Source organism: Phocoena sinus, chromosome 6, assembly GCF_008692025.1.
Source record: "Phocoena sinus isolate mPhoSin1 chromosome 6, mPhoSin1.pri, whole genome shotgun sequence".
Classification (NCBI taxonomy): domain Eukaryota; kingdom Metazoa; phylum Chordata; class Mammalia; order Artiodactyla; family Phocoenidae; genus Phocoena; species Phocoena sinus.
Window position 1 is genome coordinate 23687555 of NC_045768.1, and position 15393 is coordinate 23702947.

The window sequence follows — 15393 nt, forward strand, 5'->3', positions numbered from 1 at the left end:
AGCGAAGTGAGACCAGAGAGGTGGAAAGACTCAGCCAGAGTCATGGAGCTAGGATTTCAACATAGATCAGACCCTCCAGAGCTCATGTTTATAACCACCAGGCACCAGGCTTGGCCAGTAATATGAAGGTGGGGCAGCCCCCGGTGATGAATAAGTGGTCCTTTCCCCTCCAGTTACACAGATATTAAAAAGGAATTAGAAGAGCACAGCACTTAGTGTCACTGAACTGCATACTTAAAAGTGGTTAAAATGGTAAATTTTATGTTATGTATATTTTACTATGCTAAATTTTTAAAAGGCATGATGGAAGGTGAGATGGAGTGGAAGACAGGCTTAGGCATCTTTTGGAAGTGACCAGTTGGAAAGCTTTGAATCTCAAGATAGAAGAATCACGATCAGGGACACATACCTGGGTGTCATCTACATTGTGGTTATAGCTAGAGAAAGAATGGCCAGGGTAAGAAAACAGAACGAGAAGAGGAGAAAGCTCAGGAAAGGAGGCTGAGGAAGTATCATCTGAAGATTAGAAGGAAAAATCAAGAGGGATGTTTCTACGAAAAGCCACAACAGGAGGAAAGGGTTTTTCAACAGAGTCAGGTGGTTTGGGGAGGTCAAGAAAGATGCAGACTAAGAGGCTTGGGCAGCCAGGAAGCCCTGGGTGACATTGAGAGAGCTGTGTGTGTGTGTGTGTGGGGGCGGGGGGGGGGGGGCGAAGAGTGAGCCTGTAAGCAATTACAGAGACTTGAATGAGTGAGAGGTGGGGAAGGAACATCCTTGAGTACAAACCACTCCTTTCAGATGTTTGGATGTGAAAGATGAAGGTGGTGGGGGGAACAGGAAGGTGGTCTATGGGAAGCAGAGTCAAGTTGAAGGGTTGTTAGATCAGGTGAGACTTGAATGTTTCAGGGCCAAAGGGAATTAGGCATCAGGGAAGTGAGAACAAAGACACAGTCCAAAGGGAAGGTAAGTATTAGGTCTCAGATTAGACCAGAGGGCATCCAGATGAGCACTAGTGGCCAAGGTAGGCTTGGAAAGATGGGGAAATGAAGTAGGACAGAAGGTGGAATGGGTAAAGATGAAGTCATTTTATTTGAAAGAGAGAGAAGTTGAGGGAGCGTATATTGGAAGCCTAGTTTTCCCAGCTGACGGAAGGGCCATTGGTTGGGACTGGTGGGGTGTGGGAGGGGACTTCAGAAAAATAGAAATGGTTTGTAAAGAAACTGTGAGAAATAGGAACAATTAAGACACGTTTCCCAGTCAGTAGTATGCATCAGAATCTCCCGGGTCACATTTGTCTGAATACATGTACAAAATTAAATATCTATGGGGTGAGGTAAGAGTTAGGGATGGATTTAGAACCATCGTACTAACTGGGCTTACTAGGAGTAGACAGAAGACTTATGACCAATTTACTTCCTCAGTGGCTTTTAACCGCCTGAGACAGTGTTGAGGACTGTCAAACCAGGGATGGCCAAAAGTCAAAGGAGAGAAGAAATTCAGAATGCTGGACCCTGGGGATTTGTCCAGGGGGAAATGTAGCAGAATCTTCACTTTTTTTCTTTTTTTTTCCTGGCTGCCCCATTTGTGCAGCCCTTTCCATCTTTAGGGAATTCCCATATTACGAGCCATTGTGAGATTCAGAGCTACTTCCCATCATGCAAGCCAGGAAATGCCAGACATTTGTTTCCCAGGTCCTCAGAAGCTATGACATGGCATGCAATCTGGGCTTAGTTAGCCATGTACACTGGCCAAGGACCTTGAAGACATAGCATTAGAGAATTCTTTCAGGCTGGTTGCTCATCTTTGGTCCTGCCCATTGCTCAGGCCTCCTTCTCTAGCCTTCCCAGCTATTCTGCCAGCTACGTAATACACTTTTGATTCATGCCTTCTCTGCTCCTAGCAACTAGAATCAGTTTCTGCTGGTGACTAAGGACCCTAAGTGAAACAGGAAGGCACGTGAAGAGCAGAGAGAAAACATTTTCTCCTATTCCAATACTTCTCCCCTCAAAGCTCTAAATTTTAGCATTTTGAAATCATCTAACCCATTAAAAACACAGACACTTATAACCCAAATTATGCCATTTCTTTCATAAACTTTTATTGTATAGCTATTCTACACTAGACATTAGGCTATGGCTTGGTATTACAAAGAATTCATAGTCTAGTGTTAATATTGGTGACTTTTTGCCCTCCACACATTTGAAATCTCAAAAGATCTAGTACAATGGGTGCATAATGTGTGTAACAAATCACTAGTCCTTGCTGGGACAGTAAACCGTGTTACATAAGCGTTACCCGCATGGTCTAATGGTTTTTCTGATAGATGCTGTACTGCACAGCATTATATCGAGAGAATACAGAACGCTAGATTTGCGAAATAGATGTTTTGGTAATAAAAACTGCAGAATCTATTTTAGGGTGTGAGTCCTTTGAGAACCACAGATGATCACAGCCTACTCCCCTGTGGGGAAAACGGGAGCTCTGTAAACTGAGAGGGAAATGACTTGCCAAGACCCATTGAGTGAGTAAAAGTTAAAGTCTTGCTGAACAGAACCTAAGGGTGTAAAACTTCAGAGTAACCTAAAGCTTTCCATTAACAAAAGTAATTTTAAAAGAATGCCAGGTCCTCCAAAATGTTTGTATTTGTATCAGCTCTCTTTTGCCTAGGATCTTTTAGAATACATGGTCATTAAAAACATATGTGATGGCTGCCCAGGATCAAAAGGAGGGGAACAGTGCTTGGAGCCCTTTTGGCTCCTGTGGTTGTGAACAATTTGGGAAAGTTGATGGGATTTCAAGTATGTGATGTTTTTCTCAATGGGATTCATATGATAGATCCATAGAGAGAGTCCCCATGGTGCAAGAGAGTGAAAGAAGTTAGAAAACAGGGTGCCAGTGTGGGAAGTAAACTAGGCTGGATGTCACTTAAGGTATAGATTGACTAAGCTCTCTACATAGAAGATTCAAAAAGAGCAACTAGAAATCCATCTAAAAATGAATGGTAGAATTTCTGTCTGATGGCCTCATTTTCTCTTGGCTAGCCTTGGCAGTGTCAGTTGATCAACACTGTGAATTGCTGGAAGAAACCAGGGGCTATAAGGAGAGCATACAGGAGTTGGATCTGGATGGTTAGGGGTCATTCTACATTCACCTTGCTGGGATATTCAGATGTTGATAAAAATTTTGAAAAGTGGGTATAGGAGGTGGGAGGTGGGCATGGCACAGAGAAAAGGCATGAGCTGTAAAGACAAGTTAGAATCCCAGCCCTTAGACTCACCAACTGCACAAACTTGAATTCCTTTAGCTCAATTTCCTCCTCCTTAATGGGGGATAACAACTCTAACCTCATGAGGATATTGCAAGAAATCAAGATAACAGATGGAAGATGCTTGACAGTGACCATAGTAGGGGCTCCAAAAATGGCAGGTCCTGATTATACAACCCAACTACTTCTTCATTAAAACTGTCATAGACCAAATCAAGTGAGTGACTTGATTGTATCTATCCTTTTATGTACGCTTTGTTTTTTTTTTTTTGCAATGTAGGCTTTTTCTTTTAAGAAAAGGGGTGAACTATCAATATTCTTTAAGTTTTCCACATTAGTAGGTACTTCTCTTTTTTCATCTTTTAAAAGGGAGGATTCTGCCCTGTGTCATTTATTGTCTAGAAATTTCATTACCAGACTGCCCCTTGAATGATTCATAGACACCTACAGCCTTATCTTTTGGAGTAAGTCAATTTAATGATTATAAATAAGAAGGAATGAGAGGGGAATGCTTAAGAGGACATAGATTAAGTCCTAGGAAAAGATGGAAAGAAAAGCTTAATTGTGGAGTGTTTTGGAAGAGAGCTACATGCCCACATATTAAAGGTGCTCCTTGGTGGAGTGGATTCAAGGTTTGGGTGTGAATTAGCTACAAAGTGGAAAAGTCTTTGGGAAGGCCAGTCTGGTTATCTGATGCTGGTAGACACAATCAGGTCACTGGCTTCCCAGAGAGCTTAGGGGCCAGTCTAGTTTGCCTTAGTACAATGACCATGAAGTGCCCGGTCAGCTTGGAATCCCTTTTTGCAGTGGGGCCATCAACACTTTCATTGTTAGCCATGATTCAATCATGCCGTACACATCCTGCAAGTCAGCACTGCTAACAAGAGAGAGATTTCCTGTGGGTTTGGCAGTGTAGGGACAGTAGACTATCAGTTAAATCCTGTGTGCCCTCCTGGTTGGGGAATGAATAATGAAACTGGGAAAGCCTAGCTTCAGCTCCGACCACCTATGGATGCTGAGCCCTTCTGATGCCCTTTGGAGTGTTCAGGGTTTCAATCCTGCATACCAACCCATTGCCCACCCTCCATACACTCATACACTGGCAAAATGGATCCAACTTGTGTTTGGCCCCTTGGAGCTGGTCTCACTGAGAGGTAATAGCCAGTCGGTCTCAAAAATTACTCCTTACTAAGAGCAGTATGGAGGTTCCTTAAAAAACTAAAAATAGAGTTACCTTATGATCCAGCAATCCCACTCCTGGGCATATACCCAGAAAAGATGAAAACTTTAATTAGAAAAGATACATGTACCCTAATGTTCACAGCAAAACAATTTACAATAGCCAAGACTTGGAAGCAACTGAAGTATCCATCAACAGGTGAATGGATAAAAAAGATATGGTGTACATATACAATGGAATATTACTCAGCCATAAAAAAGAATGGAATAATGCCATTTGCAGCAACATGGATGGACCGAGAGATTATCATACTAAGTGAAGTAAGTCAGACAGATCTATATCATATGATATCACTTATGTGTGCATTCTAAAAAAAAAGATACAATGAACTTACTTACAAAATAGAAACAGACTCACAGACATAGAAAACAAATTTATGGTTACCAAAGGGGAAAGGGGGGAAGGAGGATAAATTAGGAGTTTGGGATTAACAGATACACACTACTATATATAAAGTAGATAAACGACAAGGACCTACTGTATAGCTCAGGGAACTATACTCAATATCTTGTAGTAACCTATAGTGGAAAAGAATCTGAAAAAGAATAAATATATCTGAATCGCTTTGCTGTACCCCTGAAACACAACATTGTAAATGAACTATACTTCAGCAAAAAAAAGAATGGGATGTACAGGTTGTCACTTCTATTTGAACCCATAAAAGCTACTCTCATTCTCCAATGGACTATTACTCAACCGTAAAGAGGAACATCTGACATCTGCTAAAACGTGGATGAACCCTGAGGACATGATGCCTATTGAGAGAAAACAGTCACAAAGGTCACATTTTCTTGATTCCATTTTTATGAAATGTCCACGGACGGCAAATCCATGGACACAGAAGTAATCTGGTGTTCTCAGGGGAAGAGGAGGGGACATGGAGAGTGACTGATTAGTGGGACAGGGTCTCCTTTGGGGCAATAAGGATGGGCTGGAACCAGACAGAGGTGGTGCTTGCGCAACACTGTGAATGTGATAAATGCCACCGAATTGTTCCCTTCAAAACAAAACAGTATTTAACAATAAAAAACCTACACCAAAAAAAATTTCTCCTTACCAAGTGTAACCCTCCCAGCTGGGGCCTCGTGGACAGACAGCCTTTCCTCAAAGCAGCTCAAGATAGAGTGGAAAGAGCACCAGACAAAATCTCAACCCTAGGTCCTAATCCTAACTCTGCCAACTTACTGTGTGACCTCAGACAAGCAACTTAACTGCTCTGAGCTGAGGTTTTCTATTTTTACACTGGGCACAGAGATAGCTAACTACCCCCACAAAGTTCTTGTAAGGATGAAAGGAACCCATGAGTGAGAAGGTGTTTTGAGAACTAACTATAAATGCTCTCAGAGTGGGAAGGACTACAGTGAAAGGGATGCCTTCAAGGTTAGGAACTCAGGGACAGAAGGACTGGGCAGTGGGGTGGAGGCAGGGGCTGGGGTGAGGTGATGTTTCTAAGACAGAAATTCTGTAGCAGCCACAGACTCGGCCTACCAGGAGAAAAGACTCAGCTAGCACATAAGACAAAAGAGGCTTCCAGATGTCTGATGGGTTTCTAAGACAATCAAACCAATAAATGAAAATGCCCAACGCCACCCAGGGCTCTCTCTGCCTCCTCAATGTTCCTCAGTTACTCAAGTGATTTCTGCTTTATCCAGTAAAACTGTTGCACTTCCTGATCTACATATTTAATTAGCTTCGCAAAATGCAGGATAGGGTGTGGGTTCCAAGGATGCAGCGGAAGCAGCAGAGAGAAGCAGGAGAGAAGGAAACAGAGAAACTTGGATCTTTTCTGCCATCTGTGTATGTGTCAAGCTTAGACTGGAAAGCTACCTGGCCCGTGTCTACACGAATGTGCCCTCCTTTCTACATTCATTCAGGGCTAAGTTTATACCACTAGAGGGAAAGGCGTACTTGGGGAGGTGGGGATGGAAAAAGAGTTGACGCAGAGGCGTCTGCTTGACTGGGAGCCAGGAGCGCTGAGGGGGGTGGAGTGTGGGCAGCCCCTCTGGGAGGCCCCAAGGATGGAGCCTGTGCTGACTTGACAAAGGAAGGTGTGTTGTGTTCTGCTGAGGAGGGAGTGAGCACGAACAAGACATTAGATCATGTATTAGAGATAGCACTTCCCTGACTCCCATGAGCCCCCAAGTCTGGCTCAACCCTTTGGGAAATGGACACTCAGCTGCTCTCCAGGCCTCCACAGTGAGAGCAGTGTCTGTCCCCTGGGGAAGAGCAGCTGGCAGGGCCACTTCTGAGGCACAGTTGAGCTTGCCTTCTGTACTGATGTCACTCCCGTTGTTTTCTCTCCGGGGACAGCTTTCCTGGGGTGAGCGTGGAGGACAGAGGGGTTGTTGCCTTCTAGGATCTGGGTTGGATTAAGTGCTGTGCACCCACATCTGGATGTCAGATTGTTGATGCCTGCACTGGGACCCAGATGTCTGCCGTCAGTCCTTCATGATGTCCCCTCTTCCCACTCAGTTCCTCTCTTTCCTCCTCTCTAGTTCCTCACCTTTCACTCTTCCCTAAGTCAAGCCCTTGTGACACCATCTTTTGCAAGTGGACAAGCCATCACAATAGAGATAGCTTTTCCTGTGATCAGAGAGCTCTCTGCTAGAATTGAAGATCTCCCGCTATAGACAGGCAGTCCATTTCCCTCTGGGGCTCGGTCCCCTTGTCAAACAGAACTCCCCTTTGTTGGGATGAGGGAGGGGAGGCCCCCAGGGTTCTGGGATGGTTCTCCTTTGTTTCAGGCTCAGAAGTCGCCATAGCATCTTGCCAGAGCTTTACCCTGTTTTTAGTCTCCAGTCCCCATACTCCTCCCCAGAGAACTTGACACCTTCATCTGTTTGTCCCATTCCAAATTTGGTGCTTTCTCATAGCATGAGCTATGCCTGGAATGCAGCCTCCCCCTCCCTTTTCTAACTTTCCAAGTCCCCTCTTGTTAACTCTACAGCATTCCAGAAATCCCACCCCCTCAGAGTATGCATGGTGGTCCCTTTGGGAAGGAAAAGTGGTTATCCCTCCCAATTTCTAACATAGTGTGTGACTTACAAATTATTTACTTAACTTGTCGCTCTCTCAATTAACTCAAAAATCATAAAGTCAGAGCCCTGAAGGAGATCTCAGATACATCAGCGTCCCACAAGCCACCATGATGGTTGTTTGCATGTAACAAAGCTACTTAGGTTGGCAGGAAGCATGGATTGGACAAACTGGACCTTAAATCTCAATTCTACCACTTAATGACCTTAAGAAATTTACTTCTCTGAGCTTCAGTTACTCTGTCTGTAAAATGGGAAAGATATCAGTATCCATTTTACAAGATTCTTGTGACAATCAAGTGAAATAATGTATTCATCATGTATGTAACTCCTGACATATTGAAGGTGGTCAATGAATACTCTTTTATAATCATGACCATAATCTCATTTATTCATCAAAATCAGTATCATTCTGGATGTGTTTCTGCCTAGACGTGCAGGCTAGAGTGAAGGCTCCTGAGTCACTTGTTGGCCCATCACTGGGTGCTATGGACTGCATGTTTGTGCCCCTTCCCATTCAAACGTGGAAACCCACCCAGTATGATGGAGATGGGGCCTTAGTAGGCAATTAGGTCATGAGAATGGAGCCCTCATGATGGGAGTAAAGAAGAGGCAGTAGAGAGCTTGCTTTTCTCTCTCCTTCCTCCATGTGAGGACACAGCAAGCAGACAGCCATCTGCAAACCAGGAAGAGGGCCCTCACTAGCAACCCAATCTGTCCATACCCTGATCTTGGACTTCCAGCCTCCAGAACTGTAAGGAAAAATGTTTGTTGTTTAAGCTGCCCAATTTATGGTAATTTGTTACAGCAGCCCGAGCTAAGACCCCAGGTGTGTCAGATATGGTCCTCAGACTAGACCAGCACTTACTCATGAATACTGCTGACTCTTGCTTCTTGCCTCTAGAGTTTGCTCTCCAAGGTCTTTTGATGCTGTGCAAACCTTTTTGTAACATTTTGGCTTTGCCAAATTCTTATCACAAGAGACTGAAGGAGACAAAAGTGCAAAGTGTTCTACGGGGTGATTTATGCTACCACGTAGAACAGTGATCTAAGCTTTGCAGGAGGGCAGATCACAGAGTCCTTTTGAGAATCTGGTAAAAACTATGGACTTAAGGGCGATGCACATGCCTACAACATTTTGTATACAATTCCTGAGCTTTGTGGAACCTCTTGAATTCTTCCATGGACACTCTTAGAAGACCCATGCACCTCTGTTTAAAAAAAAAAAAAAAATCTTCTCTGGAACCTAGAATATCAGAGGAGTTGAGAGAGACAGGAGAGAGATGATTTATGAGCCAGGAAGCTCAACCTGGTTATTAATGCAAGAGACCGGAAGTCTGGGTCTTCCCTGCTCAGCCCTGTCACCTCCTGCCCCCAACAGGGACCTTGCCAATGGCTGCTCAGGCTGCCCCCTCTTCACACTGACAGCTGCCCTACCTTAGTTCTCTTTCATAGTTTCTGGCAGAGAAAAGGCACAGGCGCCAATGAACCCCCTTCCTGGGCATGAGCTACCTCTACAGTGTTTCTCCCAACCCAAAACTTCCTCAGACCAATGCCTATCCAGCAGTTAGTCCTTCTAGAGTGGCCCTCACTGGTCTCCCCCAGAAGGGACCTGTCTTGCATCTGTATACAGTAAGGATCTTATCAATCCATTCTTGCTTCCCAGGATTAGGTTGAAACTGTTTTCTATTCTAGGTGGAAACAATTAAAAAAAACAAAAAAAAACCCAGATATCAGAACCCAGAGTTTGAACAGAATAATAAAATGGCTTGTCCACATCACCCTCAAACCGTGTGAGGCTCTATCCCATCAGGCATCTTATGAGTAGCCTCCAATATTCAAAATCCACTTTCCAAAGGCCTGCCCCGCATTCCTGCCTCTACCACTGCCGGCTGAAGTCATTTGACTTCCATTTTGGAACCTCCAGTGAGAATTCCAGCTTGATCCCAAACCACTGGCCTCTCCAGCTTCCAAGGAAAACAGACCGTTGCTGAATTATAAAGACTCTGTTAGGTTGCTGGGAGCCAAAACAAATGGAGCTGGCTTTTCCTTAATAAGGGGGAAGCAGCCTTTCCAAGGTGGTGACCTAATGAGGCAACCGACAAAGAGGTGTCAGGTTTCAACCCCCCCCCCCCCCCCCCCCCCGTGGAAAGCCAGGAAAAGGATAATGTCTTTCAGGATGAACTTCGACTTTGGAGCAGCCTGGAGATTTCACACTTAACCCTCTGGGTAAATGAAGCCCTAAATTTGATAATCCTAGTATTTAGAAAACATTGTAACAGCCATAGTCCATAGAGAAAACATTTATTTGGTAAGAATATGACCACTGGTGGAAAAAAATGGGCAAAGATACTCTTTTGCCATTTTACTTTCATAGGAGTACAAACTAGTATTTTCCCAAGTTATAATAAAGCAGAAAGAAATTGAGTTAAGAAAAAGCTGAAAGTTTCCAAGTTTCTTTCTCAATTAAATAAAGGTCTGAAGAGTATTGGAGAGAACAGTTTAAGTTTTTTGGGTTTTTATCTTTAATAAACACTGATGTGATGCTTACTCTGTCCCTAGATCCCTTCTAAGTGCTTTGCAAACATTAACAGATGAAATCCTCACAACTGCCCTATGAGGGCAGCATTATTATTATACCCATTTCACAGATGAGGACACTGAGACACAGAGAGCTTCCAGTCACACAGCTCTAAGTGGCAGATGTAATAGTATCAGGTAACCTGCTCATGCTGTTGGAAGCCTGTATCTGTGTGGGACTATTTAAATGTTGGGAGGATTTATCTGCATAAATAAAATGCATTTGAGGGCTTCCCTGGTGGCGCTGTGGTTGAGAGTCCGCCTGCCGATGCAGGGGACACGGGTTCGTGCCCCGGTCCGGGAAGATCCCACATGCCGCGGAGCGGCTGGGCCCGTGAGCCATGGCCGCTGAGCCTGCGCGTCCGGAGCCTGTGCTCCACAACGGGAGAGGCCACAACAGTGAGAGGCCTGCGTATTGCAAAAAAAAAAAATAAATAAATAAAATGCATTTGAAAGAGGTGAAAGTGATTTCTTTTCTTTTGAATATTATCCTCTCTGAGGGTTAAGACCTTAGATAACAACAATAAAAGGGCCAGAGAGCTAAGTCAACTTCTTCCATCATTCCTTTCTTTATTTCTCTCCCTCCCTTCATCCCTTGTTTCCTTCCATCCTGCCTCCCTCCCTCCCTCTCCTTCCTTCCTTTCTTCCTTCCTTCCCACCCTGCATACATACTGGGGACACACTTCACACTAAGCATCATCCCAAGTGCTGGGGATCAGCAGAGAACAGGACAAAGAAGCTGCCTTTTTGCATTTCCATTCCAGGGAAGGGAGAGGGACATTAAAAGTAGGAAAATCTAGGGCTTCCCTGGTGGTGCAGTGGTTGGGAGTCCGCCTGCCGATGCAGGGGACATGGGTTCGTGCCCCGGTCTGGGAGGATCCCACATGCCGCGGGGCGGCTGGGCCCGTGAGCCATGGCCAATGAGTCTGCGCGTTTGGAGCCTGTGCTCTGCAACAGGAGAGGCCACAACAGTGAGAGGCCCACGTACCGCAAAAAAAAAAGAAGGAAAATCTACAATATAACTTCAGAAATGTTCTGAAGAAAAGCACCCTAAGGGGAGAGAGTGGCGTGGGGATGAAGGAGCGACACTCCATCAGAGAGACCTGAATACAGAGTGAGTGACAGAGCTATGCAAATATTAAGGGAATCGTGTCCGGGGCCGAGGGAGCAGCACACAGGAAGGCTCTGCACCGTGAGCGTACTCAGCATCCACTGGAGTGGCAGCCAGGAGACCAGTGTGATGGTGGGAGAGGGGGCGAGGGATTGAGTAGTGGGAAAAGAGGCCAAAGAGTGGCCCGGTCAGATCATGGCCTTGGGAGGGTTTGGACAAGCTGTGAAGGGATGTATTTACACCTTCAAAAAATCACTCTGACTGCCCAGATGAGGGAGGGAAGATGTGAGCAGGAGATCAGATGGAGGACCATGCAGGATTCATGTGAGAGAACGATGGAATGGTGTGATCATGGTAGACAGAATAATGGTTTCAAAGATGTCCACGCCCTGATCCCTGGAGCCTGTGAATGTGTTACCTTACATGGCCAAAGGGACTTTGGCAGAGTGGGCACAGGTGGGTACTGATGGAACCAGTGCCTGGCCGGATCCAGGAGACCTTCACTCCAGGGCTGGGGGAGAGGATTGGCGGGGGACAAGAATCCAATATCAGCTAAAGAGAGGGGACACGGACCCCTTGGGCTCAAACCCCAGCTCTAGTGCTTACAAGGTAGAGTGTAAACTTGGGGAAATTACATCATTTCTCTTAGATCAACTCCCTCGATCAGAAAATGAAATTAATAGTGCCTGACCCATATGGGTGTTTTGAGGGCAAAAGGAGACAATCCATGTCGAACCCTGGGCCTGGCAGGTAAGAAGTGCTCTCACAAATGCTGAGTGGCAGCTTTCCTACAAAAGGTGTTGAGTGCCATGGTTAAGAGCATTGGTGCCAGGATGCTTTGGGTTCAAAGACCAGCTCCATATTTATTAGATAGGGGACCCCGGGTGAGGTACTTAACTTGCGTCAATTTCATCTTAGGTAAACTCAGGTTAATAATATCTACCTTACGGGGTACATGGGGAGGTCTGTGTTGGTTTTTATTATTCTGGTAATGAAGATGATAAATAATGCATGTCTTGTAAAAATGTAATTAGTGTTGACTCCAGGTCTTAGGAATCATAAAATATGAAATGAAAATCTAAAGGATAGTTCTGTCATATAAAATTAAGAGTCTCTGCAATCAGATATTTAAGTGACTCAGAGTTTTGCCTAATCAACATGCAGTGAAAGGATGATGTAACGTTAACTACATGCACCGTAAATGAAGATGCTCTCAGCTTTGCCTTCATCAGCGTGATTTCCCAATGCTGTGAGTCCCACCTCGTACACGCAGGCAGCGAGGGCCTCTGCCTACAACCAAAACCTTCTAGAGGGCTGCTTTGAGGAAATCACAATGAGTCTGCAAGAAGATGCAGACGCAGTCTCGGAGAACGAACATCCTCTGCTTGTTAGCCGGCTCGGATTTTAACCTCCCACCCCCTCCTTCACCTGGTTTGACTGTAGGCCTCTGAGTCATTACACCTGGGCCAGGGACTGAGCGCCAGGGACTTCGGCATTTACCGACAATTGGAAAACCCCTCAAAGACGTCTGTGCCAAAAACAGAGGCCGCAACAGGATCCCCACTCGGCGGGGTAATTGAATCAGCAGTTTAGACACATACAGATGGCCCTTCTATGAGCAAAATGATGACCCTGAACTCCATAATCTGAAGAGCTAAGTGCTAAATGTGCAGCATTTCCTTAAATGCCTCTGAAAGGACTCCTGGGACTATGATGAATGTTCATTTGACACATCTTATCAAGGAAATCAGAGAGAGCCATCCTGCCTCTCCTCCCAGGGTTTGGCTGAGTTAGGGAGGGATGGGGGAGCTTCCGGGAAGAGTGTGGCACTAGGATGTGACAGACCTGGGTATAACCAAGAACCACATGGCCTCCGTCATAATCGGTCCCTTTGTTGGCATCAAACCGCAGACCAAGCTGCGGGTCTTGTCTGCTTGGCCTCAGGTTGTATTCCAAATCCTCGCTGCTCCTTGTGTGGTCTGTGGACAGCAACATCCATATCAAGGTTGAAATGCAGCTTCTCGCTGGCCTGAAACCTACTGAATCCAAATCTGCATTTTTATAAGATCCCCCGGTGATCTGTGGGCAGATTGAAGTTTGAGAAGCACCGATCGATCTAGGGCCTGCTGGGTCTCAACTGTGACAGCACATTAGACCTGGGCTGCTTTAAAGTAATACCCATCCCTGGGGACCCACTCCAGCCCAACTATATTAGGGTCTGTTTTCAAGTTTTATTATGCAGCTGGGATTAAGAGCTGCTGATCTAGAGTTTCACTGATGATGATGATAGCAAAGATTGCAGGTAAACTTATTGAGAACTTACATATGTCAAACACTATATTAACTCATCAGAGTCCTACAAAGAGGTACTATTATTTTCTCCACTTCAGAGATGAAGAATTAAGAAACCATCTAAGGTCACAGAGGGCAGACAGGGCAGAGACGAAATTTGTACTTTTAACTTCTCCACAAATCACTGAGCCTGCCCCAGACTGACTTTATCAGAATCTCTGGGGGTGGGGACCTAGGGACCCACATTCTAAACTTATGTATCAGGTGAATCTTTTTCATACTAAAGTGTAATATGTGAGAACCCCATTTTATTTGCTCCCGAAGGGGTTTCTTTAATTTAGGACTTTGGAAATTGAGAAGAATGAATACTCTGGGGGAGCTGTGATGAATTTGCTCAGCAAATTTGGGTATCATGTACTCGTATGTTTATACACAAAGCTGTTCATAATTTACACTACACAGATACAAGTAGTGTAGTGAGTAGTCACACTCACGCCTCTAAAAACTGGTCAGATCTTCTAGCCACAGATGGTGCCAGCTTTACTCCAGGTTTCATCCTGTGGTTCCACATGATCCCTGACTCAGAGTTTTCCTTTTCCCAGTTGTTAGCCATCCATCCATCCAACTATCCTCCCAGTGATTCATCCACCCATTCATTTATCTATCTATACATCCAACCATCTACCCATTCATTCATCTGTTTATATATCCAACTGTCCATCCATCCATCCATCCATTATTCAACACCTTCCTTTACTGTCCTGGCATCGTGGTAGAGTTGAGTAAGGCACAATCCTCAAGGAGCAACAGAAACATTAACACACTTTTACAAAACAATAAAGTTTGGTGACAGGGACAAATCCAAGGTGCACTGGGGGTAAAGCAGAGGAAGCCAATTCCGGGTGTCTGGGGATGCTGCCAGAGGAGGGTCCAGGAAGGCTTCCCAGAGGAGAGAAAATGAAAACTGAATTTCAAAGGATGCATAGGTCCTCAGTAGGGAAGAGGATGGTCCACAGGGAGGGGGGAGAGGCTGTGCAAGGGTCAGGAGGCACAAGAGAGTGCCGTGTGTTTGGGGCGCTAGAAGCCACCCCGTTTTGAAAAGGATGTGCAAGATGGAGGAATGTGAGAGATGGCACTGCTGAGATGAGGCAGGAACCAGGTCACAGCTCTGCTCAGCACATCACATGTCCTCCTGCGGGTGAGGGGAGCCACTGAAGGGGGAATCAGGGAAGTCACTTTGGAAAGATCACTGGGGCTCCTTACTGAGAACAGATTGTTGAGTCAGGGAGTCTCCCTGGAGGCACAGAGACTATTTTCAGAGTCTAGAAAAGAGATGAGAAGCTCCTTAATTGAAAATAATGGTTATGACAACTGTAATGGGTTGAACAGTCCCTGAAAGATATGTCCAAGTTCTAATCTTTGGTACTTGTTAAAATGACCTTATTTGGAAATAGAGTCTTTGCAGATGCAGTTAACTTAAGGATCTTGCTATGACGGCATCCTGGATTGAGGGTGGGTCCTAACCCCAATGACTGGTGTCTTTATAAGAGAAAGGAGAAGGAGATTTGAGACACACAGACCCAGAGGGGAAGGCTACGTGAAGACAGAGGCAGAGACTGGAGTTAGGCAGCTACAAGCCAAGGAACACCAAGGATTCCGGCAGTGACCAGAACCTAGGAGAGATGCATGGGACAGATTCTCCCTCAGAGCCTCTAGAAGGAACCAACCCTGCTGACACCCTGATTGCAGACTCTGACTTCCAGCACCGTGAGATAATACATTTCTGTTGTTTTAAGCCCTGCCACCCCCCCTCCCCTGCCAGTTTGTGGTAATTCGTTACATTTGCCCTAGGAAACTAATACAGCAACTA

The 15393-nt window shown here is 45.2% G+C and overlaps 1 protein-coding gene across 6 annotated transcripts in view; it reads right to left on the reverse strand.

Moving 5' to 3' along the window:
• Positions 1–15393, reverse strand: part of PALM2AKAP2 (PALM2 and AKAP2 fusion) — a 496857-nt gene that overhangs the window by 358177 nt on the left and 123287 nt on the right. For 3 of the 6 annotated variants that reach the window (XM_032635248.1, XM_032635252.1, XM_032635247.1), the window contains exon 1: positions 13077–13126. The exons of 2 other annotated variants lie outside the window; for them this stretch is intronic. In XM_032635248.1, coding sequence (XP_032491139.1) covers positions 13077–13111 — 35 coding nt within the window. In that variant the 5' untranslated portion in view covers positions 13112–13126. Of the gene's footprint in view, positions 1–13076; positions 13196–15393 lie in introns of those variants that run through there. One more of the 6 variants, XM_032635259.1, reaches the window with a different exon arrangement.